The sequence below is a fragment of the Cydia strobilella genome, chromosome 9, assembly GCF_947568885.1.
Source record: "Cydia strobilella chromosome 9, ilCydStro3.1, whole genome shotgun sequence".
NCBI classification, from domain to species: domain Eukaryota; kingdom Metazoa; phylum Arthropoda; class Insecta; order Lepidoptera; family Tortricidae; genus Cydia; species Cydia strobilella.
The window spans coordinates 12443957-12466188 of NC_086049.1; the positions used below are offsets into that span (position 1 = coordinate 12443957).

General features: G+C 38.3%; 1 protein-coding gene across 2 annotated transcripts; it reads left to right on the top strand.

Annotated features, from left to right (window-relative positions):
* The first annotated feature begins 179 nt into the window (after positions 1-179).
* Positions 180-22225, top strand: LOC134744321 (uncharacterized). 2 transcript variants are annotated; one of them, XR_010128077.1, is made up of 5 exons: positions 180-613; positions 17168-17299; positions 19361-19547; positions 20584-21863; positions 21910-22225. XR_010128077.1 is itself a non-coding variant. In XM_063678097.1 (4 exons), the coding sequence occupies exons 1-4, from the start codon at positions 439-441 to the stop codon at positions 20639-20641; spliced, it is 552 nt and encodes a 183-aa protein (XP_063534167.1). In that variant the 5' UTR covers positions 180-438; the 3' UTR covers positions 20642-22225. The 2 variants fall into 2 exon arrangements, 1 of the variants encoding a protein (XP_063534167.1); XM_063678097.1 differs by having other exon boundaries at positions 20584-22225.
* The last annotated feature ends 7 nt before the right edge of the window (positions 22226-22232 follow it).

The window sequence follows — 22232 nt, forward strand, 5'->3', positions numbered from 1 at the left end:
AAGCGCCGCGATTCGCGCATGAGTGTGGAGGGCTCTTAAGGATGCAGCTATGTTAGTGAGACGGTAAACGCCCAGATGCTTGGTGTGGTGCCGCATTACAATCACACAATTCCATTCGCTGACACATCACTACTATTTGTAATCATTCGATCCATTCCATTCATTCACTCGACTCATTGAATTTAACTCATTTCTGTCAAATTTACGAACGTGTTATGCGCGTCGGTCCGCGCTCGATTAATTATCTTTATCTTATAAGCATAAAAGAAAAAATACAAACCAGCGCAGTGTTTTCAGTTTTATTTGTATTTTATTTTCCTGTGTAAGTTTGAAGCTGCGTTAATTACGAATTTGGTGTTGAAACATTGCCTGAGGTGATTCTGCAGTGTGATCGGGAATTATTGTTTTCATTGTGAAGAGTTAGTCTTATTGGATACCATGCCGACGAGTGCGGTGTACCAGCCGACGACGGTGACATACGAACAGCAGCCGAACGACCAGCGATGGAACTGCCCCATCAGCTACTTCTCGCGACGGGTGACAAGTAGCCTGAATAGGGCAGTTTGTGTGCGCCTTGGACTGTGTTTGCTGGGAAGCACGCTTTTCATTATTGGTGAGTCATGAGTGCTCTTGCTTACTGTTTTATAAATACAATAGTTCGAAGGTTGGTTTTGCAACCAGACCTGCTTCCATTATGTTATGGTCAAGCATAGGACTGTACGGAGAGGTACCAATTTACTGTCATAAGATTCTTGTTTTTCAAGAACTACTCACTTTTCGAAGATGAAACGAATTATGTGATTCAGCAGTTGTTACTTCGTCTTTTTAAGGGTTCCGTACCCAAAGGGTAAAAACGGGACCTATTACTAAGACTCCGCTGTCTGTCTGTCCGTCTGTCACCACGCTGTATCTCATGAACCGTGATAGCTACTGGGACGCTATATATGTATATGATTGAGGTCCCAAAAACATGAATTTTTTCACATTTACAATTAATGATTTCAATTTACTTAAAAAATTGAACTGTATATTAAAATGTGGCTTTCTGACTTGATGTTTCTATTAGCATTTCTGTTGAAATTTGAGATGGAAACATCCTTATTGCACTTGAAGTATAAAGACCCTTTTGTGATGGAAAGCCACAAATAAATTCAAACCCATGAACCATGCTTGCATGCATGCCACTCTTAACAAAATGCATATAACATGCATTTTGTTAAGCGCACATTATACAACCAGATGAAAGGTCACTTGATGGTTGGATCTCTTGTTGTGTAACTCAGGTAGAGTGTACAGCACTGTGAAAGGAATTCATTCAACTTTTTCTACCAGTTTTTTTTACCAGAACTTTCTGGTAAAAACTTAATTGGTGTTGCACAACAATGGAGTCAATGGAGTGCTTCAAACCAAACTCATAAAACTTGTTTATTACCTGAATAAGTACCTAACCAACAAACAAGCTCCTTTCTTCGTTGTTGAATGGTAATAAATACTTTTTTATTACCTGTCCTATTCTAGAATGCTGAATATGAATCCTGTGGGCCTACCGGGAAAAACGAAAAATCGAAATTTTGATTTTTGTTGTTTGCAGTAGACCCTCTGCTCCTAAATACTTACCCATTACTGTTGCAAGGTGGCCGCCATTTTATAGGGTTCCGTACCCCGTGGGGTAAAAACGGGCCCCTATTACTAAGACTCTGTTGTCCGTCTGTCTGTCACCAGGCTGTATCTGATGATCCGTGATAGCTAGACAGTTGAAATTTTCACAGATGATGTATTTCTGTTGCCACTATAACAACAAATAATAAAAACAGAATAAAATAAATATTTGAGTGGGGCCTCCCATACAACAAAATCAGCCTTTCTTGCGTAATGGCACGGAACCCTTCGTGCGCGAGTTCGACTCGCACTTGGCCGGTTTTTTTAGGTAACTAAGACAGGGTTTGTAGTGTCATCAGCTCATAACACAAACGCGGACTTCTCACATTACCTTTTTTTTTTATAGAACATTTGTATGTCGTTATGCGACTGAATACTGTACACCATATTTTAACAAAACACCTGTATTTTAGAATTAAGTATTCTTGCAAATAAAGAATCTTTATCTTCTTTGCAATGGATAGATGGCCCAATTGCTATCAGTTTGGCCTGAAAGATTTACCTAAACGGTGTCAAATTTTCACCAAAATACCTAAGTCAGATGCGTGCGTGTGTAAGTGCTTTTATTTAATGAAAGGTCAGGTTATTTTTAGGATTCCGTACCCAAAGGGTAAAAACGGGACCCTATTACAAATATCATAGGACAGAGGATGTCCGTCTGTTTGCCTGCTGTCACCAGGCTGTATTCTCATGAACCGTGATAACTAGACAGTTGAGATTTTCCCAGATGATGTATTTCTGTTGCCGCTAAAACAACAAATACTAAAAAGTACGGAACCCTCGGTGGGCGAGTCCGACTAGCACTTGTCCGGTTTTTTTTTTGTCTGTGAACTTTGGCTGGATGGATGGATGTGGTGGTACTGGGTATTAAGTATTGCGTGCTTCAAATAGAAAACAGAATATTTGATGCAACATTTTACGAATTATTTTTGTGCCTCACCGATTGTTTGTTTTGTTATTGTTTACTTCGGCTTCGACCAGTTTGACCTCACGTGGTTAAAGTACTGATGGTGATGATATGTACTCATTTTGCGTCAAAGGCTTGCTTATTTTATGTCCCCTTGAAGCGACGTGTTATGCCTTGATAATTTGCCGTAGCTCAGGTACTGGCGACAACAAGTTTCTAAAGTCATTATGCTAATTAAACTATTCATTTGTTCATTCTCCAACGGATTTGTGGTGAAATAACTTCCACTATTAATTACTTACAAACTAGGAATGTCAGCTCGTACATCACGTTAAAACTTACAAATGTTTCTACTTACTTCGAAATGACGAATCCATTTTCTCGTTGCATAATTTGTTCCGCTCTGTTTCATTTATCTCTGAACCACCTAATCACAAAACATTTTACCTCGGCTACGAACTAATCCTTAGTACAGCTTGTTCTGAAGATACGTAACAAGTTAACAACTATGCCTGATCGGAGATCACACTTATTTTGGTTATCCGAGACGACGCTTTTTAATGTACGATCAACAAAGAACGTAGGAGGAGCATCTGCACCAAATTCGAAGTAGGAAGGTATGTCTATCTTCAATCGTATATATGTCCAATTACCATTTAGGTTCGATGTATTGCGTAGTCTATCTTCAGGCTATTATAGTATCTATTGCCTTATAAAGAATTAATGACCCATTTAAGCATGCATGATATGGTTGAAGCTACGATGCACGTAATACCTAGTTGAAACTACATACCTAGTTTTACTAGTCTACCTGTTTTATTTATAGTGAACTAGCTAAAAAGTTCAAGTGAGGCCACTGCCAGATCGGTATTTTGTGTTTGTAAAATGTCAAAAGTTCTCAACTTTGGCAACGGTTTTTAAAGTTAATTGTCCACTTGGGGTAACTCCACTACAAGGGGGAGGCGTTGTTGATACAAAATAGCACTGCAAGCTCGCATGGTCTGCTGATTCAACCTAAGCGCTAGCGAGTCGGTGGAGTATGTCAGCGTCACCTCACACCGGCTAAGCCTCAAACGCGAAATCAAACAAAGTACGCGCGCAAACCGTCTTATTACGCAACAACCCCTGCCACTCCTCCGTAGGCACCCGCAGCCTGCCCGAGATACCGGAGCACCCAGTAGATAGGACTGGAGTGTAGGATTTGCAGTCAGGATAGTAGGAGATACGGGAAGTCCCGTCTCTCCTTAAAAACCTTTTAGGCGACCCAAATAAAGTCGTCGTGAAGTCAGCATGGGGTAAATAGATACATAGTATTGGCGTGTGATAAATACTTGGTAATAGGTTGTGAGGGAATGTGACTGCTTTTTTATTATTATACATATATATATAGTTTTCTTAGCGAATAGTAATTTACTAGCATTCACACTATTCACAGCACTTATTTGCTATCAGATTAAGTGCAAATTTCACCAACCAAAAATTGTAATTGCAAGGACCACCATTTATTCCTATCTATAGCCAACCGCCTTTTATAGGTAGGTACCTATTGAGATTTAAAACTTATATGAAAATGACAAATGAAAAAATATTTATTTAAGATAAGTAGGTACAATAAACTTATTGAGTAACCTATATATACAGACTTATTCACTATAATATATGTTAAAGTTAAACCGCCAAACTGTTTAAAATCGTGCCGAAGACGTAAAGATCCGATCAGGATAAACTTGCAAGCGCATTGGGCAGCGCATAAATGGCTACTGGGAGTTCGGTAGCAGAGATAAGCTTCGATTGTGCGTATCGCATACAATGCTTGTTGTGGTCGTAAATGGAGTCGATGTCGGCGCTCGCGCAGGCTCGGCTCGGTGACGGTGAGTCATCGGCGGCTGCGTGATCACAGACCACAGACTGATGAAACCTTAGAAGGAAAGGATATTTTATGTTAAGGGAGGCCTTTGTCCAGCAGTGGACGTCTTTCGGCTGAGATGATGACTAAGTTTAAAGTCATGTTTATATTAATTGTATTTTTTGCTGATTGTATGTTCTTGTTTGCTAAATTGTTCTTTGTAAGTATATACATTCAGTAGTTCTTTACACTTTATCCTTCAAATTATCTGGCCCGCAAGTCCTACCAGGAAGCGGGACTGCCGGAGGCCGGGTCCGCGGTCCGTGATAGCGGCCTCAATGGGCCTCACTAATTTATCTAAGTCCCCCACTTTTTATTATGTAATACCTATTATGTTCACGTACAGACATTTTGAAAGGTTCTGCCATTCTCCGTGTTAAAATTCTATTATTATGTCGGTTTAGACTTAAACGTTGGGATTAAGATAACCTAAGTGCAGTCTGCGATGGCTGGCAAATGTCCAGGAGAAACGTCTGGCGAAGTCAGTTTGTTTTGTAGGGTAAAGTTCGGTTCAATGCCTTCTACATGCCCTACACTTGTATGAGTCATGAGATAACGTTCGTTGTTGATAGTATTCAAAGCTTTTAGCTTGATGAATTGCCACAAGCCACAACGTGACGGTCGTCAAAACAGAAATACATGTATAAATGATTGCGAGGAAGGATTCAAACCCGCGACGTGCAGCTTCGTAAGCTGGGTATCGTAAAATGGAATGGGGTTAGAATAATTATGTAATTTTGAAATTTAAATGATTATAACTTCGTCAGTTTCAACTATTTGAAAGTAACCCCATTTTATGGTAACTACCGACCAAGCTAAGATAGGAGGCCATTCTTGTTGGAAATATAAGTTTGATAAACAAAGTTCAGAAATACTACCCCACTTCGTTCCAATTGCCAGTTCTAAAAACTTCATGTGTCAAGTAATGGAGCAGGCGAGCGAAGGTCGTCAAACTCCGCCACCCCACCACCGCCAACGCTTCCGTGCCACCGATCACTTCTTATTTCCTCTGACTCGGACACGACTTGCAATCCAATGTCTTTTGCCTACGTCACTGGCCGGCGAAGTTGGAACTTGACGGAAGCACGTCCGGAAAACAATTTTACAAGGCGCCCTTAAGTAAAAAGTATATTATAGGTATAATCGTAGTACGTAAGATGTTAAAGACCCTTGGATTAAAAAAACATCGGTTGTTGAAAGTGTTCTCCATGAGCCATAGCAAAGAATTAAAGCACACAAAAGACTTTATAATATCTCGTGCGAGCTTGAGCGTTGCGAAGGTTTCAAGTTCAAGGCACGAGGGTTAAACAAATTTTGCCACCGAGTGAAACAACATTTTTCACCACACCAACACAAGGAAAATTACTAACTATAAAATATCAAACAAAATCAAAGCAAATCAATTCAAAATTATTGTTATTAAATATTTATCATTCAGTCATCATTTAAAAGTAAATTCTACCAGCCAACGTTAGGAAACAACATGTGGATAAAATGCAACTTTCTCATAAGTTTTTGAACAATCAAGAGAGCCTTTACCAGCTGGTGTGATGAAAAAATATTGTAACGTCGCCACGTTACAATATTTTTATTGCGTGGGCGTTGGGTTTAGGTGCCATTAATAAATGAATAAATATTATAGGACATTCTTACACAGATTGACTAAGTCCCATGGTAAGCCCAAGGAGGCTTGTGTTATGGGTACTCAGACAACGATATATATAATATATAAATACTTAAATACATAGAAAACACCCATGACTCAGGAACAAATATCTGTGCTCATCACACAAATAAATGCCCTTACCGGGATTCGAACCCAGGACCATCGGCTTCACAGGCAGGGTCACTACCCACTAGGCCAGACCGGTCGTCATTAGCATGCACAATTGCAACAGAAATGGCTAAATAAATAAAATCAATACCTACTAATGTTAATGCCTCGACAGTCTCGACAGGCGTGTCATAGTAGTCAAAACCAGACATGATTTTTGTACAGTCAAGTATAAAAATATGGGTGCACTCATCAATCTCATCATTCTCAAAAATATGCCCATCCCATAGCTGTTATGTCAGCGAATTATGAACTATGGGACATGTTTTTTAATAAGTTGTATGCAATGCACCCATATTTTTACACTGGGCTTCTAATCCCTCATTACAAGTCGAGGGTTGAAAGCAAAAGGAAACGTAAACCCGCAAAGAGCACGTGACCTCGTAAGCCGAGATTCTCATGTTGCATTGGTTAACTTCGGTTACAAGACAGCACTATAAGTCGTTGATTACCAACACTTATTGATACCCGCGTGGATATCGTCATGTAACAGCGTAATTTGAAATAGGGACCGACAATGCCTCATCGGTTTCGACGTCGTTCTGTTGTGTGCGCCCGGGGCCGACTAGTTCTTTCTGCAATACTGACCGGCCGTTTCATATGCTCCGATATCCGATAGATATGACGAAAATATTAATTTGATGCGCAGTTTGATTGCAGAATTTGCAGATGCAAATTTACGGCTGTTTTAACAAAATTAGTTGATTTGAGAATATTTTAGTAACCTAGGTTAGTTCATAAAATGTTCATGTTCAATCTCAAATCAAGTTTTACCAAACTCCATAATTCATCATAACTACATAATTATTAGCGAATTCAAAATTAATTTTATCTGTCCGTGTTCACATAGCCACATGAATACACACAAAGTAATTGTGGTTTTCAGCGGTTATTTGTCTTTTCCTTAAGTTCTAATCGAATTATACCACGACATATATTTACAATAAATAAATAAATAAATCATATGACTTTTTCTTCGGGTCCATCCTCAGTGGACTGTAGGCAAAAACGTTGAATGCTGTTGTACAGCTGAAAGAAATACCTGGCGCAGTGTATTTGCCGACCCATCAGTTACTACACAACGAGGTGCATCATCATTAAAATCAGCTGTCAAAAACGGTGCTCGATATAACTTCAACGTTCCGTCTACTACAGTTCTTATAGATTATCTATGAGTGGGCTATGCTATGCTTTTATGTGGGTGGACTGGGCGGTTATTGTCCCACTTGTTCCAGTAGCAATGAAACTGTCTAATGAATAAATAACTAATGCAGTCTACCCACTGGCTTTAACCTGGCGTTTCCGGTGCACTGCCCTATTTTCGCAATACTCAAAGGTTGACGACGCTTCAGTTTTCAAAGGACTTGCCTTAATGATGGTGCACGTTTTGCTTCGACTAAGCGATGCCTACGTTTTATGCTGCAATATCACCGACGATTGTAGTTACTATTTACTGTACAGAAAAATATGACCATCCTTCCGCAGCGACACTAAGCAATAGCGCGTCCTCAATAGTCTGTGCCTTTTGTGTGGGTGGTTATTGTTCCAGCCGCAGTGAAAGCGGCCTAATGAATCACTAATGCGTGCTGCCCACTGCCTTAACCCGGCGTTTCCGCTGCACTGCCCATTTTCGCAATACTCCAGGGCCGACTGCCGACGGCGCTTCAACTCTCAGAGGACTTGTCTTTGTTAATACGAAATAGCAAAGCCTGCTATAATGTCTCTGTAGAAGACGTCGACAGCCACTCTTTCCCCGTTAGCACTTTCGTTCTACTTTTACCCCCTTTTGATCACACCTTTAGACGATTCACACCTATGTCTGTAATAGTCTGTATGCTTAATTAATTGCGGCTGTTTTTGCATCCAAATAGATTTATTAACTTTCATATGTGTATAGGAGCTTATAGAATGGGCATGTGCTATGTGCGATGTAGTTTCATATAGATAGACAGTTAGTTTCGGCTCTGCGTGGATTAGTCAGTCAGGACGTAATAGGTACATGTATAACTGTTGTGTGTATGGTGTGTAGTTGTGTAGGAGGTACCTATTACGGATCTTTAATCGTCCGGAGCAAGCCGAGAACAGTATTCGTGTCAGCTTTTACATTACCCTGTAGAACTAGAAACTATACACCATTTGCTGAAAGGTGATTTGAGAAAAACTTATTAAATTAAATAACTGTATTTCAGTCAGACTTTCGGCCGAGTGCATGGATCTGCGAACTTTAAATGTATTCATTACTGCACTTTGCATTGATGGCAACTCACAATGGCTGGGAGCAGAGCAGTCTAAAATAAGGCGCACTTTGTCTCTCCGCTCCGGCGCCGGGCTTGGGTGTTATTACTGTCATTACACTCATTACAATAGCTTGCCGAAGAAGGGAGTCTAGCGGGATGTACCGCGTTCTTTGATAAGGTGTCCAAGACAAATAAATGCCTATACTGTCACTGCAATATAACAAGAGGGAGAGGAGATAAACGATTGCCCCCCTGAGTCACTGCTCACTGCCACGAACATTCAAAATTGAGCTTCCCTTATCTTTATCTCTGTTATTCCAACACCGTATTATACTCGTATTATATAGTGATAGAGACGTAAATGAGATAAAGAAAGTTCGAATTGGTGATCTCTTAGAATATGAATTAGGTTTGCGGATCTCGTCGTCACGTTATATTGGGTCAACCAGAAGTAGAGTTCTCGCCCGCGCTCGTGATATATTGACAATACTGGGGCTGCAATGCAATGAGTAATGCTTGTTTATTCATGGATCAGCCGGGTGCTTTGTTGATCAACACGTCGTTGCCCCACAACATCTTTTATTACTACCACATGGTCCGTATTCGGCTTGTGTGTAAACAATCCTTGAGAGTAGGTAATTGGCAAATTGAGGTTTATTCGTTGTAAGTATTTTGAAAACATTATGATCTCAGTTTCCACGAAAACGTTGTACGTAGACTTTTATCCGGCATTGAAGAAAAACAGATTTTTGTACCTAACTAAGCGTTATTTACTTATTTAATCGTATGGTAAACATATTGTAAAAATAGAAACAAATATAAGTAAGTAATGCGCGGAGCGGAGCCGAAGCCAAAGAGGCCCTTATGACATTTTAATGAAATGTAAGGGGTATCATGGGACGCACGCAGAGGCAGCACCCGCCAGGGTGTAGGGACTATTAAGGGATGATGGAATCTAAAATGAACTAGGTTATTGGGTAAAAGCGATATGGGACTAAGTAAAAAAAACCGGGCGCCTGCCAAATAAAACGGTATGCAATTTTATTTCCGGCAGCCTGTGACCTGTGACTCGCCCTCACAAGATGGGACTCCACAAAAAGCGTTAATGGGAATAGATAGCTTATAAACATATTACTTCTTGAGTTACTCCATCACATAATTAATTTGTTATTCATAACAATGACAATACATATATTACACAAAACAAAGTCATGCTCTCCCGTCCATAACACCCTACATATAAAATAACGTCACACCCATGCAAAGAGCTCACAATAAAACGGGAAATGGGAAAATTACAGCCAATTATCTTAATTACACTGCAACCGGTCTCATTCATAAATATTATCATGACGTTATCGCTCGGGTTCTATAGGAGTAAGGTAGGTCCCGAGAATGACCTAGTTACTACTAAACTATTTTTCCCATGCTATGTGTCCACATACCACGTCCGTACTGTATATGTTGTGATGGTTCGTAAATGTAATGTTTGACTCCGGTTCGTCAACCTTAAGATCTTATTTTCATCTATTTCATATCTTTCACAATTAATTGTAATCTAGGGTTCAGGCGCGGTCAAGAATATATGTCGAACGGCAATGCATTGGGTTATATGTTATAATATATGTATATCAATTTCAATATTGCTCATTTACTATTTATTTTAACTAGATACTATATATTTGATTTATTTACAAAATTAACAATACATAATATAACATAATTATCCAATTACAATACTATAAAACTTAAGAGTTCCAAGAGTGCCAAGAGTTGGCAAGCTCGGCCGAATTGCACATTTTCATACAAACGTAGTTCCGCTCTCATTTTAAAACTACGTGTTGGATTGTAATAAAACTTTTTACATACAATGACATGAGGTATATTTAGGTCTGTAATTAGTTTATATAGCTCCAGTACAAACGAAATAGAGCAAAAACAACTTTTGTATGAAAAACTTAAATTCGCTGTATTTTTTAACTATGGTATCTGAAGCTACATAAACTAATTACAGACATAGATATACCTTATCCTATTGTAAGTACAAAGTTTTAGAGCAATCTAGCTAGTCGTTTTAAAATGAGAGTGGAACTACGTTTGTATGGAGAACCGAGCTTGCCGGGGATCCATAAAAGCTAAATCGAAAAATAATACTAACCTTAAAATTAAATACTAAAAAATATCCCCCTGGGGCATGGTGCCGTAGATGCTGGCAGCATTTCCTCGCTGTACCGCTAGAGTCGCTAGACTAATTCTTTGAGCTAGGAAGCTGCCAGCTCGGCTGTCACCGGTGACCTCGCTGCTAACCTTTTGGATAGTTCCTTAATAAGCTTTAGGGCGCTTGGACCCCACGGCCCAAGGGTCTCACTTAGCGCCAAAAGGTACGAAATTGTATTCGGCGCCGAGACTCCTATATTTAGACATTTTACATTCAATTACATACACATTAACGTATAATTTAGCTTGAAGATCTCTTTAATTACTGCAATAATAGAGTTCTTCATTTGATGATAACATTGATAACTCTAAAATAGTCTTTGACTTTTGAGGAATCACGAGATGTTACTTGCCAATAAATATTAACCAAACCATTCATTGAGTTGGAAGTGGTATACCTATGTATAAAACTATTGCAGTATGTAAAGTGTCATTACATCAAGTTATGTAATGAATGATACACATTTATAATTTAGATACACTATACGATGTACACATACGCTTGCTTTCTTGATATTCCAGTTTGTCCGAGTACATAGGTTGAACGACTCGTTGATGAGTCAGACGCCCAGTTTTTGTGCACGTTACTAACCGAGATAGATCTGCAGACAAGAATGTACCAACACGGCCATTTTAATTGTTCGAAACGTGTACAGTCGCGTCCATATACACTGAAGGTGAAGATGAATATTACTTAATTGTAATATTTATGTGTCAATTATATTTTATTTATTTTGCACTGTGGAACACCAGTGATGATTTGATGAAACTATGTACAGTACAGTCGCGGGAAGATTATATTGTTTAACCTTCATGGCAGGGCTCGGAACCGGTATTTTTAAAAAACCCCGAAATAGCCCAATATTTTGAATTTTTTTATGCTCATTACGTAGGACTGAATCATGTATTTAGGAAACAATTTTGCATTATTAAAACGTCCCATTAAAAATGAAATTATAAACAAAAGAACGAAAAAGAACGTAATAATACCGGTATTTTTGTATGGAGCAAATACCGGTTTCCGACCCCAGCTTCATGGCATTGAGTCGAAAATTAACCATCCTTTGCTGTCCTCGAATTTGTATTAACAAACACGTATTAACATGATTTGCTATATTATGGTAAAAGGTTACGTTCTAAACAATAATCTTCCTACATTAACATGCTTTTGCTTTGACATGGTTGGTTCAATTGGTTGTTTGTTACGCAGGTGGAGCAGCAAAATCTAAATCATGATACTATTAATAATCAATAATTAGAGTCCCTTCGGCTTGGTTAAACAGTTCAGAGTCAATTTACTTAGGTGTTTAGGTGCCATTAGTACCGAATTTTTAATTTAGCTTCATGCTTCAAAGATGTCCATTTTTACCCTCAACAAAAGTTACTTTTTTAGCCCTCGCCTATACCAAGAACGGTCTTAAATCGATTTACATTAACAATACATGCACCGTTGTTGTAAGTGGGTCAATGTTGAACTTAACTCCATTTTTGTCACAATTTTTCGAGTTACCGTTCGTTTATCGTTTCTTTCCGTCCTAGGGCGTAAAAAATTGCTTGCTATTTGTGTGATTCGAGTCCAATGCGATGATGTCATTTGAGGCTGCATACCCGTGGCCGATGCATATTTTACGCGTTGAAGGAAAAATGGATAGCCTACGTTGTTCGTCAAGGTGAATTGGTTAGTTACCGTTGACACTTGCGCTAAAATTAATCTAGACTACAGCCTGGCTTCCCAAACAATTATTCACAACCTGATGGCCTGAGACCAGTATAAGGGTAAACTTCGGTAACGCATAGATTTCTAGAATCTAGAGCTCAAGTTATATACGTTCTCACAGCCGAGACAAGATGCTTTGTAAATTAGAGCTCCGCAAGGAGTCGTATTTCTGGTTTTCGCAACTGACCACAAGATGCCATATTTAACGCACATTATACTTTGTTCCCACCGACGGTTAAAGGTTGTTGCAACTTGGCTGGAACCTTATTTGGAAACAGCCCATTAGGTAGGTACTTCACAGTCTGGAGTACAGTCAAGCTTTATTCAATAGCTTTATTTAGCTTTATTATTTGCCGAATTCAATTTTACTTCCATTAGATATAGTTACGATTTGACAACTTAACTACAACATCACCTTCCCAGCCATCTTTTGTCGCTACAAAAGATGGCTGGGAAGGTGATGTAGTAAAGTTGTAGTAATCTGTCATTAATGATCTATGTAATTTAGCATCATGACGTTATTCTTGTTAAGTCTTTGATGCATAACATCAATATCCAAGGAGATCTCTGATATTTAACAGTTGACGTAATGGAACTAACATTTTAGAATCCGCGTTTCTATTCCGTAGTTCGATTATTACGACTTTTATGTTCTTGTAACATTCACTTATCACTATAATAGCATACATGTAATTGTAGACGGCCACAGATATCTAAACATTACATTATAGTCTAGGCGTATAAAATTTAATAAAGAATGTTCATTATATAAATATTTCAAGCATGTTGGTTACGAATTATTTTATTAGTACTATTATACCATCGCTCTTAGAGTTACATGATCATTCGTTAAACCTTTGTACAATGAGAAAAGATCTATAAATAGTTAGTTAAGGTGTGGTGTGTGTTGATGGCAGTGTGTGAACACTTGTGGTCACGACTGTTCCTGTTAAACGATCAAACAAAGAACTATAGACACATCGCCTTGGGTTATTTAAAGCTAAGAAAACAAATGTTAAACGTTTCTGAATATAGACCACAGTCATCAGCAGTGCAACGCTCAGACATAGAACGAAACGAAACTACTACGAAGTTACTGGCCCAGTTTCTTTACACAATTTTGAAGAAATTAACATAGAATATCGTTTAGTCATCCTTTAAGAGTCCCCGGCAAGCTCGGCCGAATTTCGCATTCCCATAAAAACGGAGTTTCGTTCTCATTTTAAACCTACGTGTTGGATTGTAATGAAACTTTGCACATACAGTGACATGAGGTATATCTAGGTCTGCAATTAGTTAATATAGCTCCAGTTTATAAAACAAACAAAATAGATCAAAAACAAGTTTTGTATGAAAAACTTAAATTCGGTGTATTTTTTTAACTATGGTATCTGAAGCTACATAAACTAATTACAGACATACATATACCTTATCCTGTTGTAAGTAGAAAGTTTCAGAGGATTCTAGCTAGTCGTTTTAAAATGAAAGCGGAACTACGTTTGAATGGAGAACCGAGCTTGCCGGGGACCCTTATCGGTAACTGTAACTACGTCACGCGTATATTGGCGCCTGTACCGGGTACCCGTACCATGAGTCACTGACATATACGCCAACGTCTACGTAATTTACTTTCTATACATCTCGCTCGCACTAATATGTCAGTAGGTCACTACGAGTGAGATGCTTAAAGTTACGTTCACGCTGCGTTTATGTCAGTGCCAAACTGGTGGTAGCATCTAATGAGTATCTAATGAGTAATGACACATACTTCATCGACTTCCCTAAACATTATCGTTACCAGTTACATAATTTTACAACAGCAGTTTTCCTTGTTATCGACACTGCATACCTTTAAATAATTAAGGATAAAGCGAGAGCGCTGGTGGCCTGGCAGTTACAGTGTGCGAATTTTTAATCCGGAGGTCGCGGGTTCAAACCCCGGCTCGTACCAATGAGTTTTTCGGAATTTATGTACACAATATTATTTAGTATTTACCAGTCGCTTGTTGGTGAAGGAAAATATCGCGAGGAAACCGGATTAATCCCAACAAGGCCTAGTTTCCTTGGTTGGCAGGTCAGATGGCAGTGGCTTTCGTAAAAACTAGTGCCTACGCCAATTCTCGGGATTAGTCGCCAAGCGGACCCCAGGCTCCCATGAGCCGTGGCAAAAGGCCGGGATAACGCGAGGAAGATGATGATGAAGGATAAAGCGAGTAAAATTTACGTGTTAATCATCAAAGTCTCATTTGTCACAATGATTTAATTTAGTATTTTCGGTGTTTTTATACCTAACGGTAGTATCATAGAGTAACTTATACTAGAGCGGTACTGTCATAGTAAATTTTGTAACCCCAGTAAATTCACTGCCATCTGTCGACACACTTTAAAACTAAAAATGAAGATTTATAAAAATACGATAGAATGTATTTAAATATAGATAAATGATTTTTTCTATTTGCATTAACTATTTTTATGATTTTGACCCATGTTCTTTCACTGATATGCGTTAAAATTGTTAAATAACAAACGAAACCGTCAACGCCATCTATACGACTGTAGGACAAAACTAGTAGCGCCCTCTGAACGAGAATCAAATTTTCTTGATTTTCGAGGCACGTTTTTTCCTTAGACTGTATCCATCTATTACGGAGTTATATCTATCTTTGGTAGTATTCCATCTGTCCGATATCTTGGTCCACTGTGCATTGCGTCTGACTCTTTCATTAAGCGAAATGTAAGACGCAAATACACATTGGACAGAGGGAATACCACCCTAATACACGTCTCGCTTGAGACTTGGTTTAGTATTTTAGTAATAATTTTGTAATTCGCTATATTAGGATCAAAACACTCGTTTAGGAGCTAGGTCATTCGTGTCATTTATGATGTTGGATTCTTGTTCATCGTGCAAGGAGGAAAAAAAAACCGGTTTTAAATTGGGATCAATTTGTCAAGTGCTAAATTTCAGAAAACCTGCTCGAATGTACTGGTCACGAGTCTCTCTTTCACGCTCGGTGTTATTACTTGAGTACCTACAGACCCTACAGTTACATTTAACTGGCCCATTGGCTATTAATATGTTGGCAAGTCATAAAATACCTACCGAAACAGCTTCTTATCGTAAACTCGTAACAATAATAGGTATCGTCTGCTATAAGTATCTAAATCTAAAACTACAAAGAGAAATGTAAGCATTTTCACATACCTTTATCCGCTGACCTGAAAAGTTAAATGTTTGGTTGCGTTCATTTTATGCGAATAATATAAAATCTGCAGTTATTTGTTTCAGCACACAAATAATTACCGGTCTGAATTAGCCAAGGCAAATATCGTTAGGTTCAAATGTGTGAATTAATGAGTTTTCATTTCGATGCCAAGAACGCATAATATTGTTGGGTAAGGTGCTATATAGGTACATATCTACTGAACTTATGTCACGTACAGTACATTCTCATGTGTTGGTTAGTCTCCTGTCTATTCTGTGTGTAGACCATTAGAAGAATAGGAGACACATCGTACTTAAAGACATATTCATTAAATAGTACCTATAGAAATCAATGTCAGTCCTACAGACGCCAAACGATAAAGAAATTGGCATGATCATAAACGAAGATATAGATGATCATTGCCACGTCTCACTTAGTTCGCAGTAGTAGTACGCTATATGAACAGAAAAGAAAAACCTGCTCTTTTTACTGTCTGCTTCTTCCTTTATGAATCTGTCAATATGAGCCAATTTATTCTGTTTCCATAAGTTCATGGGAGCTATTTACAACGAAAAAAATAAACTGTACCTATATTGGCCAGTATCGCAAGCCGATAGCAATGTGATATTTTGGGACCGAATTAACGGCTGAGGACCACCCAACGAGCGCAATCGGCGTGACGAGTCTCGTAAACAAGGCTGTTAAGTGTTCCCTTTCTATTCGAAAAACGTATCGTACCTAATACCTACTACTGTTGAGTACGATACTGAACGTATCAAAGTGAATTATGTAATACGAGTATGTGGTATATTTTCACACTAAGAACTCTACTCATTCTGCGCTTTTGTTCGAATAACTTTAGGACCTCATTGAACCCTCTTCCCACTTTGCCACAACAACGGCGCATTCTATAGGGCGTCATTTACGCCTTCTCTGTACAACAATGCGTTATCAGAAGACCGACATACACAAGTCCATCTGTATTAGCGAAGTATATTAGTAAGCCTTATGAATCGCATCAGGCGGGCCTTGTGTTGATCGTGCGACTGTCAATTTACTTAAGATTTATATTCCGTGTGAACAATACAGTCTCGTAAAAGCTGTCTGAAGTCTCGTCTAGCTTACGAGTATCTATGACTCATGAACATTTCTTGATGAGATATTCCAATAGGTACAAGCAATATTCCACAAATCTAACAGAAATATCAAAAACGTGTAGCGTACTTCACTTGTACAACTTGATTTTGTTCTATTATAAGTTACAACCAATATAATACTGGTTTCCATTTGGGTTCTCATTCCAATCCTACAAACGTCATAATTTCACAGAAGCTTGCAACCGTCTGTGCTATCAAAATCACTGCCATCTTAACTTGGTCTGACTCTACAATGCTTTACGGCATTTGCGTACCCTAAGGCATAGTCTTGAATGTCTACATAGATAATTATAACAAGTAAATGCTAAATGACATGTTTCTTCATAGGACTGGCGCTGGTGATAGCGGGCGGCGTGCAGTACTCCAACACGCCAGCGTCGGCGACGCCGGACGTGGACAGCGGCGTCGGAACGCTCATCGCGGGCGGCGTTATCCTGTGCCTCGGCCTACTTTTCGCCGGTAAGTTTACTATCTTATTTTGAGTCTGTAACATTACTGAGGCCAGCCGCTGTCTGGAGTAGGTCTCCTCTTGACCTCGTACGCTGTATAAAAACGTTGCTTTATTAATGTGTTATGCTGTGATCAAACCCATATCATGCTCGGTACACGATTCGTGCCGTGCCGATTGATCCAATTCAATTAAGCCCTTGAGGCCCACACGGGCGACCGATTTACACTTTTTATCTTATTTTTTATACGCGTTTACATAATTAAGTAACGTCAAATCATTTGACGTTACTTAATTATGTGATTTGACTCAAATCACAGGTAGGTACATACGATATTGTAACCAAGCGAAATGTTAAGCAAATAAGTAACTGTGTTTCGTGTACCCCTATTTGTTCCCAAACTTGTTCAAGTTTTCATATGTCAAAGACTACATTGACACAAAGTTTGCTAACTAAAGGTGCGCCAGGTACGTGTATTTACACTGGTAAACAAAGCAGCGCTAAAGGTTAAACGGTAGCGGTAATGCATTCATGACCTTAACCCGAAAGATAGCGCGCCGATACCGCCCTCCATTATCGTTTCCTCGTCGACTATAGCTAATCACAGCTAATACTTTCATCTACTATGCCACTGCTACCGTAACAATACGCATGAATACTATATCTTAGTATGTATTTGTGTAGTAAGTAGTTTTATTTTCCGTGACTTCTGAAAGTATTACTATTACTAACTTTTAACTATTTGACTACATTTGAGGCATGAAGGCCCAAGTTGAATTGAGTTTTTGAACATTTTAAAATTTTTGATATACTTAGAGGCCTAAGGTTTCTTAGTTTTATCAAAGATAAATCCCCTCCGTAATAGATGGATACAGTCTAAGGAAAAAACGTGCCTCGAAAATCACGAAAATTTGATTCTCGATCAGATGGCGCCACTAGTTTTGGCCTACACTCGTATAGAGGGCGTTGACTGTTTCGTTTGTTATTTATAATTTTAACGCATACCAGTGAAAGAACATGGGTCAAAATCATATAAAAATAATTAATGCAAATAAAAAAATCATTTATCCATATTTAAATACATTTTATCGTATTTTTATAAATATTTATTTTTAGTTTTAAAGTGTGTCGACAGATGGCAGTGAATTTACTGGGGTTACAAAATTTACTATGACGGTACCGCTCTAGTATAAGTTACTCTATGGTTTTATTAGGCGCCTGAATATTCGAGTTTTCTATAATACAAGGTTTCAATAATTAACAAATGTACCAATTTTTTTTTTTTTACAATTACTAATAACAAGTTATGTAAATCAAATATGGCCCGATTCGCTTCGTTCACTCTTGGTTGCTTAATATTATGTTGCACAATATATATGCATGTGATGTACAAAAGATTACTTTAGGTGTAGGTATTGTACTTTGCTTTCATTCAGAAACAACCTTGGCATTGGCACGCAACGCAAGCGGGGATGGAACGAATTGTGTAATGTAATGAAAATGTACCTTGTTTGCTCCTCTAGGCCCTTCCTAAGGGCCGATACAGACGGACTGCAACCCGACTGCAATTTGTATGGGAACTGCACGCCGACTGCAACACCGGCGTGCAGTTCCCATACAAGTTGTAGTTGGGTTGCAGTCCGTCTGTACCGGCCCTAAGTTATTATTTGCTGTATATTTGTATGACGAGTGGAAGTAGCTAGTCACACACTCACACATCAATCCTTCGAGTATCAAATCAAATATGTAAATTAAATACCGTCTTTGGGACAACGAACTTGCAAGTAATAAAATTGTCTATCGACATCCCTGACTCTTATATTTATATTATTTATTAATGGAGCGACCTGGTAACTTCTTTCGAATTTAGTTTTTGTCGGTAGCCGCCCTGCCCTGTCCAAAGAATTTTGTTTTTATTACAATTGCAATAAATGAAAAGAAAGAAAAAAACATACTTTTGTACTAATAAGTACTGTAGGAGAGATAATATTATACCTCTTCTTTAGTAGTAAATAAAAGTGCTAATGGAGGGGAGTGATTATACTAATTTCTATAATTCTTATAACTACAGGTGTCGGTGGCTGGGCCTGGTCAGCAAGATGGGGCGGCGGCAAGGAGATGCCATCAAGCGGTGCAGCCGGACTGACCGCTCTGAACCCGTCCACCGACCCGCTGGTAGCCGAGCAGTACGCGCCCGTGCGCGATGCGCCGCCTGCTCCCGACGACGAGATGCGCAACCTCATGGACAACAAGGACTGGTGAGTCACTAGTTAGAGGACGAGTTGACCGCTCTGAACCACCGACGGCCGGGCTGACCGAGTTGTCTCCACGGATCCACTGTGTAAGCCCATTAAGCCCCACGAAACCTTAAGGACAACAAGGACCTTTGCGTGCACTTGTGAAGGATTGTATCATTCCAAGTAACGTCTTACTAAGTTTATCAATAACTGTCCCTCTAGCACCGCTTTTCGTGGTTGATAACTGGTAAGTGCATTACACTGTTAGGAAGGCTGGTGACGAGCGACTTCAACATAATTAGGTATATAGTTCATGAGACTACCTACTATGATTGTGTGTTGCGTACTCCTACACAAATATTACAAAAAACAAAAGTAATTATAGAATTACTTACATAAGAGCACGTCGCTGGAATAGTATATTATAATGTTTTGTTATAATATAACACGTGAATGAATAATAATTGCTGGCGTCACGCGCTTCAGCGTTGTTTACTGAAGCCCGCCACAAAGGTACATTACGTCTATTGTCAGACACGGCAGGTGCGAAGTGTTAAAGTTAAAGCGATTCGCACTTCATCCATTGTCGTATAAAATAAACCAAAACACTACTATGTGCAAACGTTCCATATAGTCAGTTCACAAAGTACCTGAGGTATTAGTTTAGTTGAGCCTGGAAACTACGAGATCATAAATGTAATAATTTTCATAACACTAATAGCCTAGACCACGCTAACTTTGCACAAACTTGTCAGTATAAGAAAGCACACATATCCCTATAAGCTACTTAGCATGAAAACTTAGCGTGATCCGATTTTAAGGTGAAACGATATCTTTTATGAGCAAGTGTAATGAAAATATCCTTTCTTATTCATAATCACGACTGAATCACTGCAATACACATCCGTCGAACTGTTAGTTACGATTTATGACGCACGCTGCGTATTTTCTCTCTTCGATTATAATTTTATAACATTAAATTGTTTTGAAAACCGGCCCTGAATAGCTAAGCTCGCAAACGCTGATTTTTATGGTACAGTAAATGTTTTATTTTCAGCTTAAGCAGCGCAGAGGAGAGCGACAAAATGTTGGACGGACGCCCCTCCATCGCGTAAAGCCACGCGAATCCGCCCCTGCCGAAGCTATACCCCGCGAACTTTTAGGGCGCTCCTCTGAGTTACAATTTTGTCCCCCTTACATAAAGTCGAGTGGTATTATTGATACATTAAGACTTACTTAATGTAGGCTATGCGTTGATTCATAAGAAAATTATTTTACAAAGGTGACAGATATAAGTAATAATATCGAAGATAGTGTCTAGTAATGCCACTCGAGAAATTGTGACCATTGTACGATGTGCATTTCGAGGTACAAAGTGTTGACTGATTACCCAACGGGGTAAAATGTCAAATGTGTGCTTGTTTGTGTGATAGTATTATTTTAAGCACTTACGTTTGTTCTACCCACTATGAAGATATAGGTACAGTCAAAGGGATAAACATTCCCAGTTTCAAAAATATGTGAACGCTCTTACACCTTAGACAATAAAGTCGTGTTCACATATTTTTGAGCCATTTGCCTGGATCGATATTTTGCCTTCGACTGTACTAGAAATAAACAACGATGTACAATGGTAGAAACGTTGATAGTTTCGCATCCCATTTTGGGCTAAATCTTTGTATCAATAATTAGCCAGTCCAAGTGTTGTGCTGAAGGCAAATTTATAATTATGATCTTATCTCGAAAATACGCCTTCAAATTATTTCTATGCATTTAATTAATCAAGTTGTAAGTAATTACCGTAAGCGAAGTTACTTAGTCGAAACGTTTTGGTAAGGTTTGTCTTAATTAATACGAGTAATTACTTAATTAGTGAAAGACAAGTGGCCAAATTAACGTCCAGAGTAATGTATAGATATAGACATCTATATTTACTACCTATTTATTGTATCTTAGAAAGACATTGTCTTAAAATGATCTGCTTATTTTGAATTGCAGCTTATCAAAATGAAATATGTATCTCAAAGTATTAATCTACTTTAAAATCTAATTTTCTATCTCATATACGAATAACATAAGTGTAGTATGTTTATATCAATCTGTTCAAGATTTAAATCTATAATTATTTTTTTATTTTTTATTTCATTTGTCGTCTCGAATATTGAAATGATTTGTGTTAGGTTAGGGCCGTCCTGTGTAGATTGTAAGCGCAAATTGCTGGTTAAACATGGTCGTGTTTAGAGGTTGTTTTGTGTTGTATAGGAGTTAGTTTAATTTATATGAAACTGATATTATGTTAAGCTCTCTTGAAAATCATTTAACAGTTATTAATTAACTGTTTTTGGCTTTAATAAAAAAAGTTATAGTTTTTGAATAAAATTAGACATAAAGAAACTAATGTACAAGTAAAACTTCAGAAACAGTTGCAATTTTTATAAATCGTGTAAATATACGTGGAGAAATAATTATAGAAAGATTACTTATGTAAAATGTAAGTTCACACGTAACTCTTATGTACTTTAAACATAAGTCACCTATAACTGCAGTGAATTTTATTTAATATATTTGGATATATTTATTTACACAAAATATGTATCTGAAGTACATAATTTGTATTTTTCTTTTTTGCATGTACTTAATTTTGATGATTTTATAGATCTTCACTGATGATACTTGAATATATCTCATATTCTCAATTATGCTGTT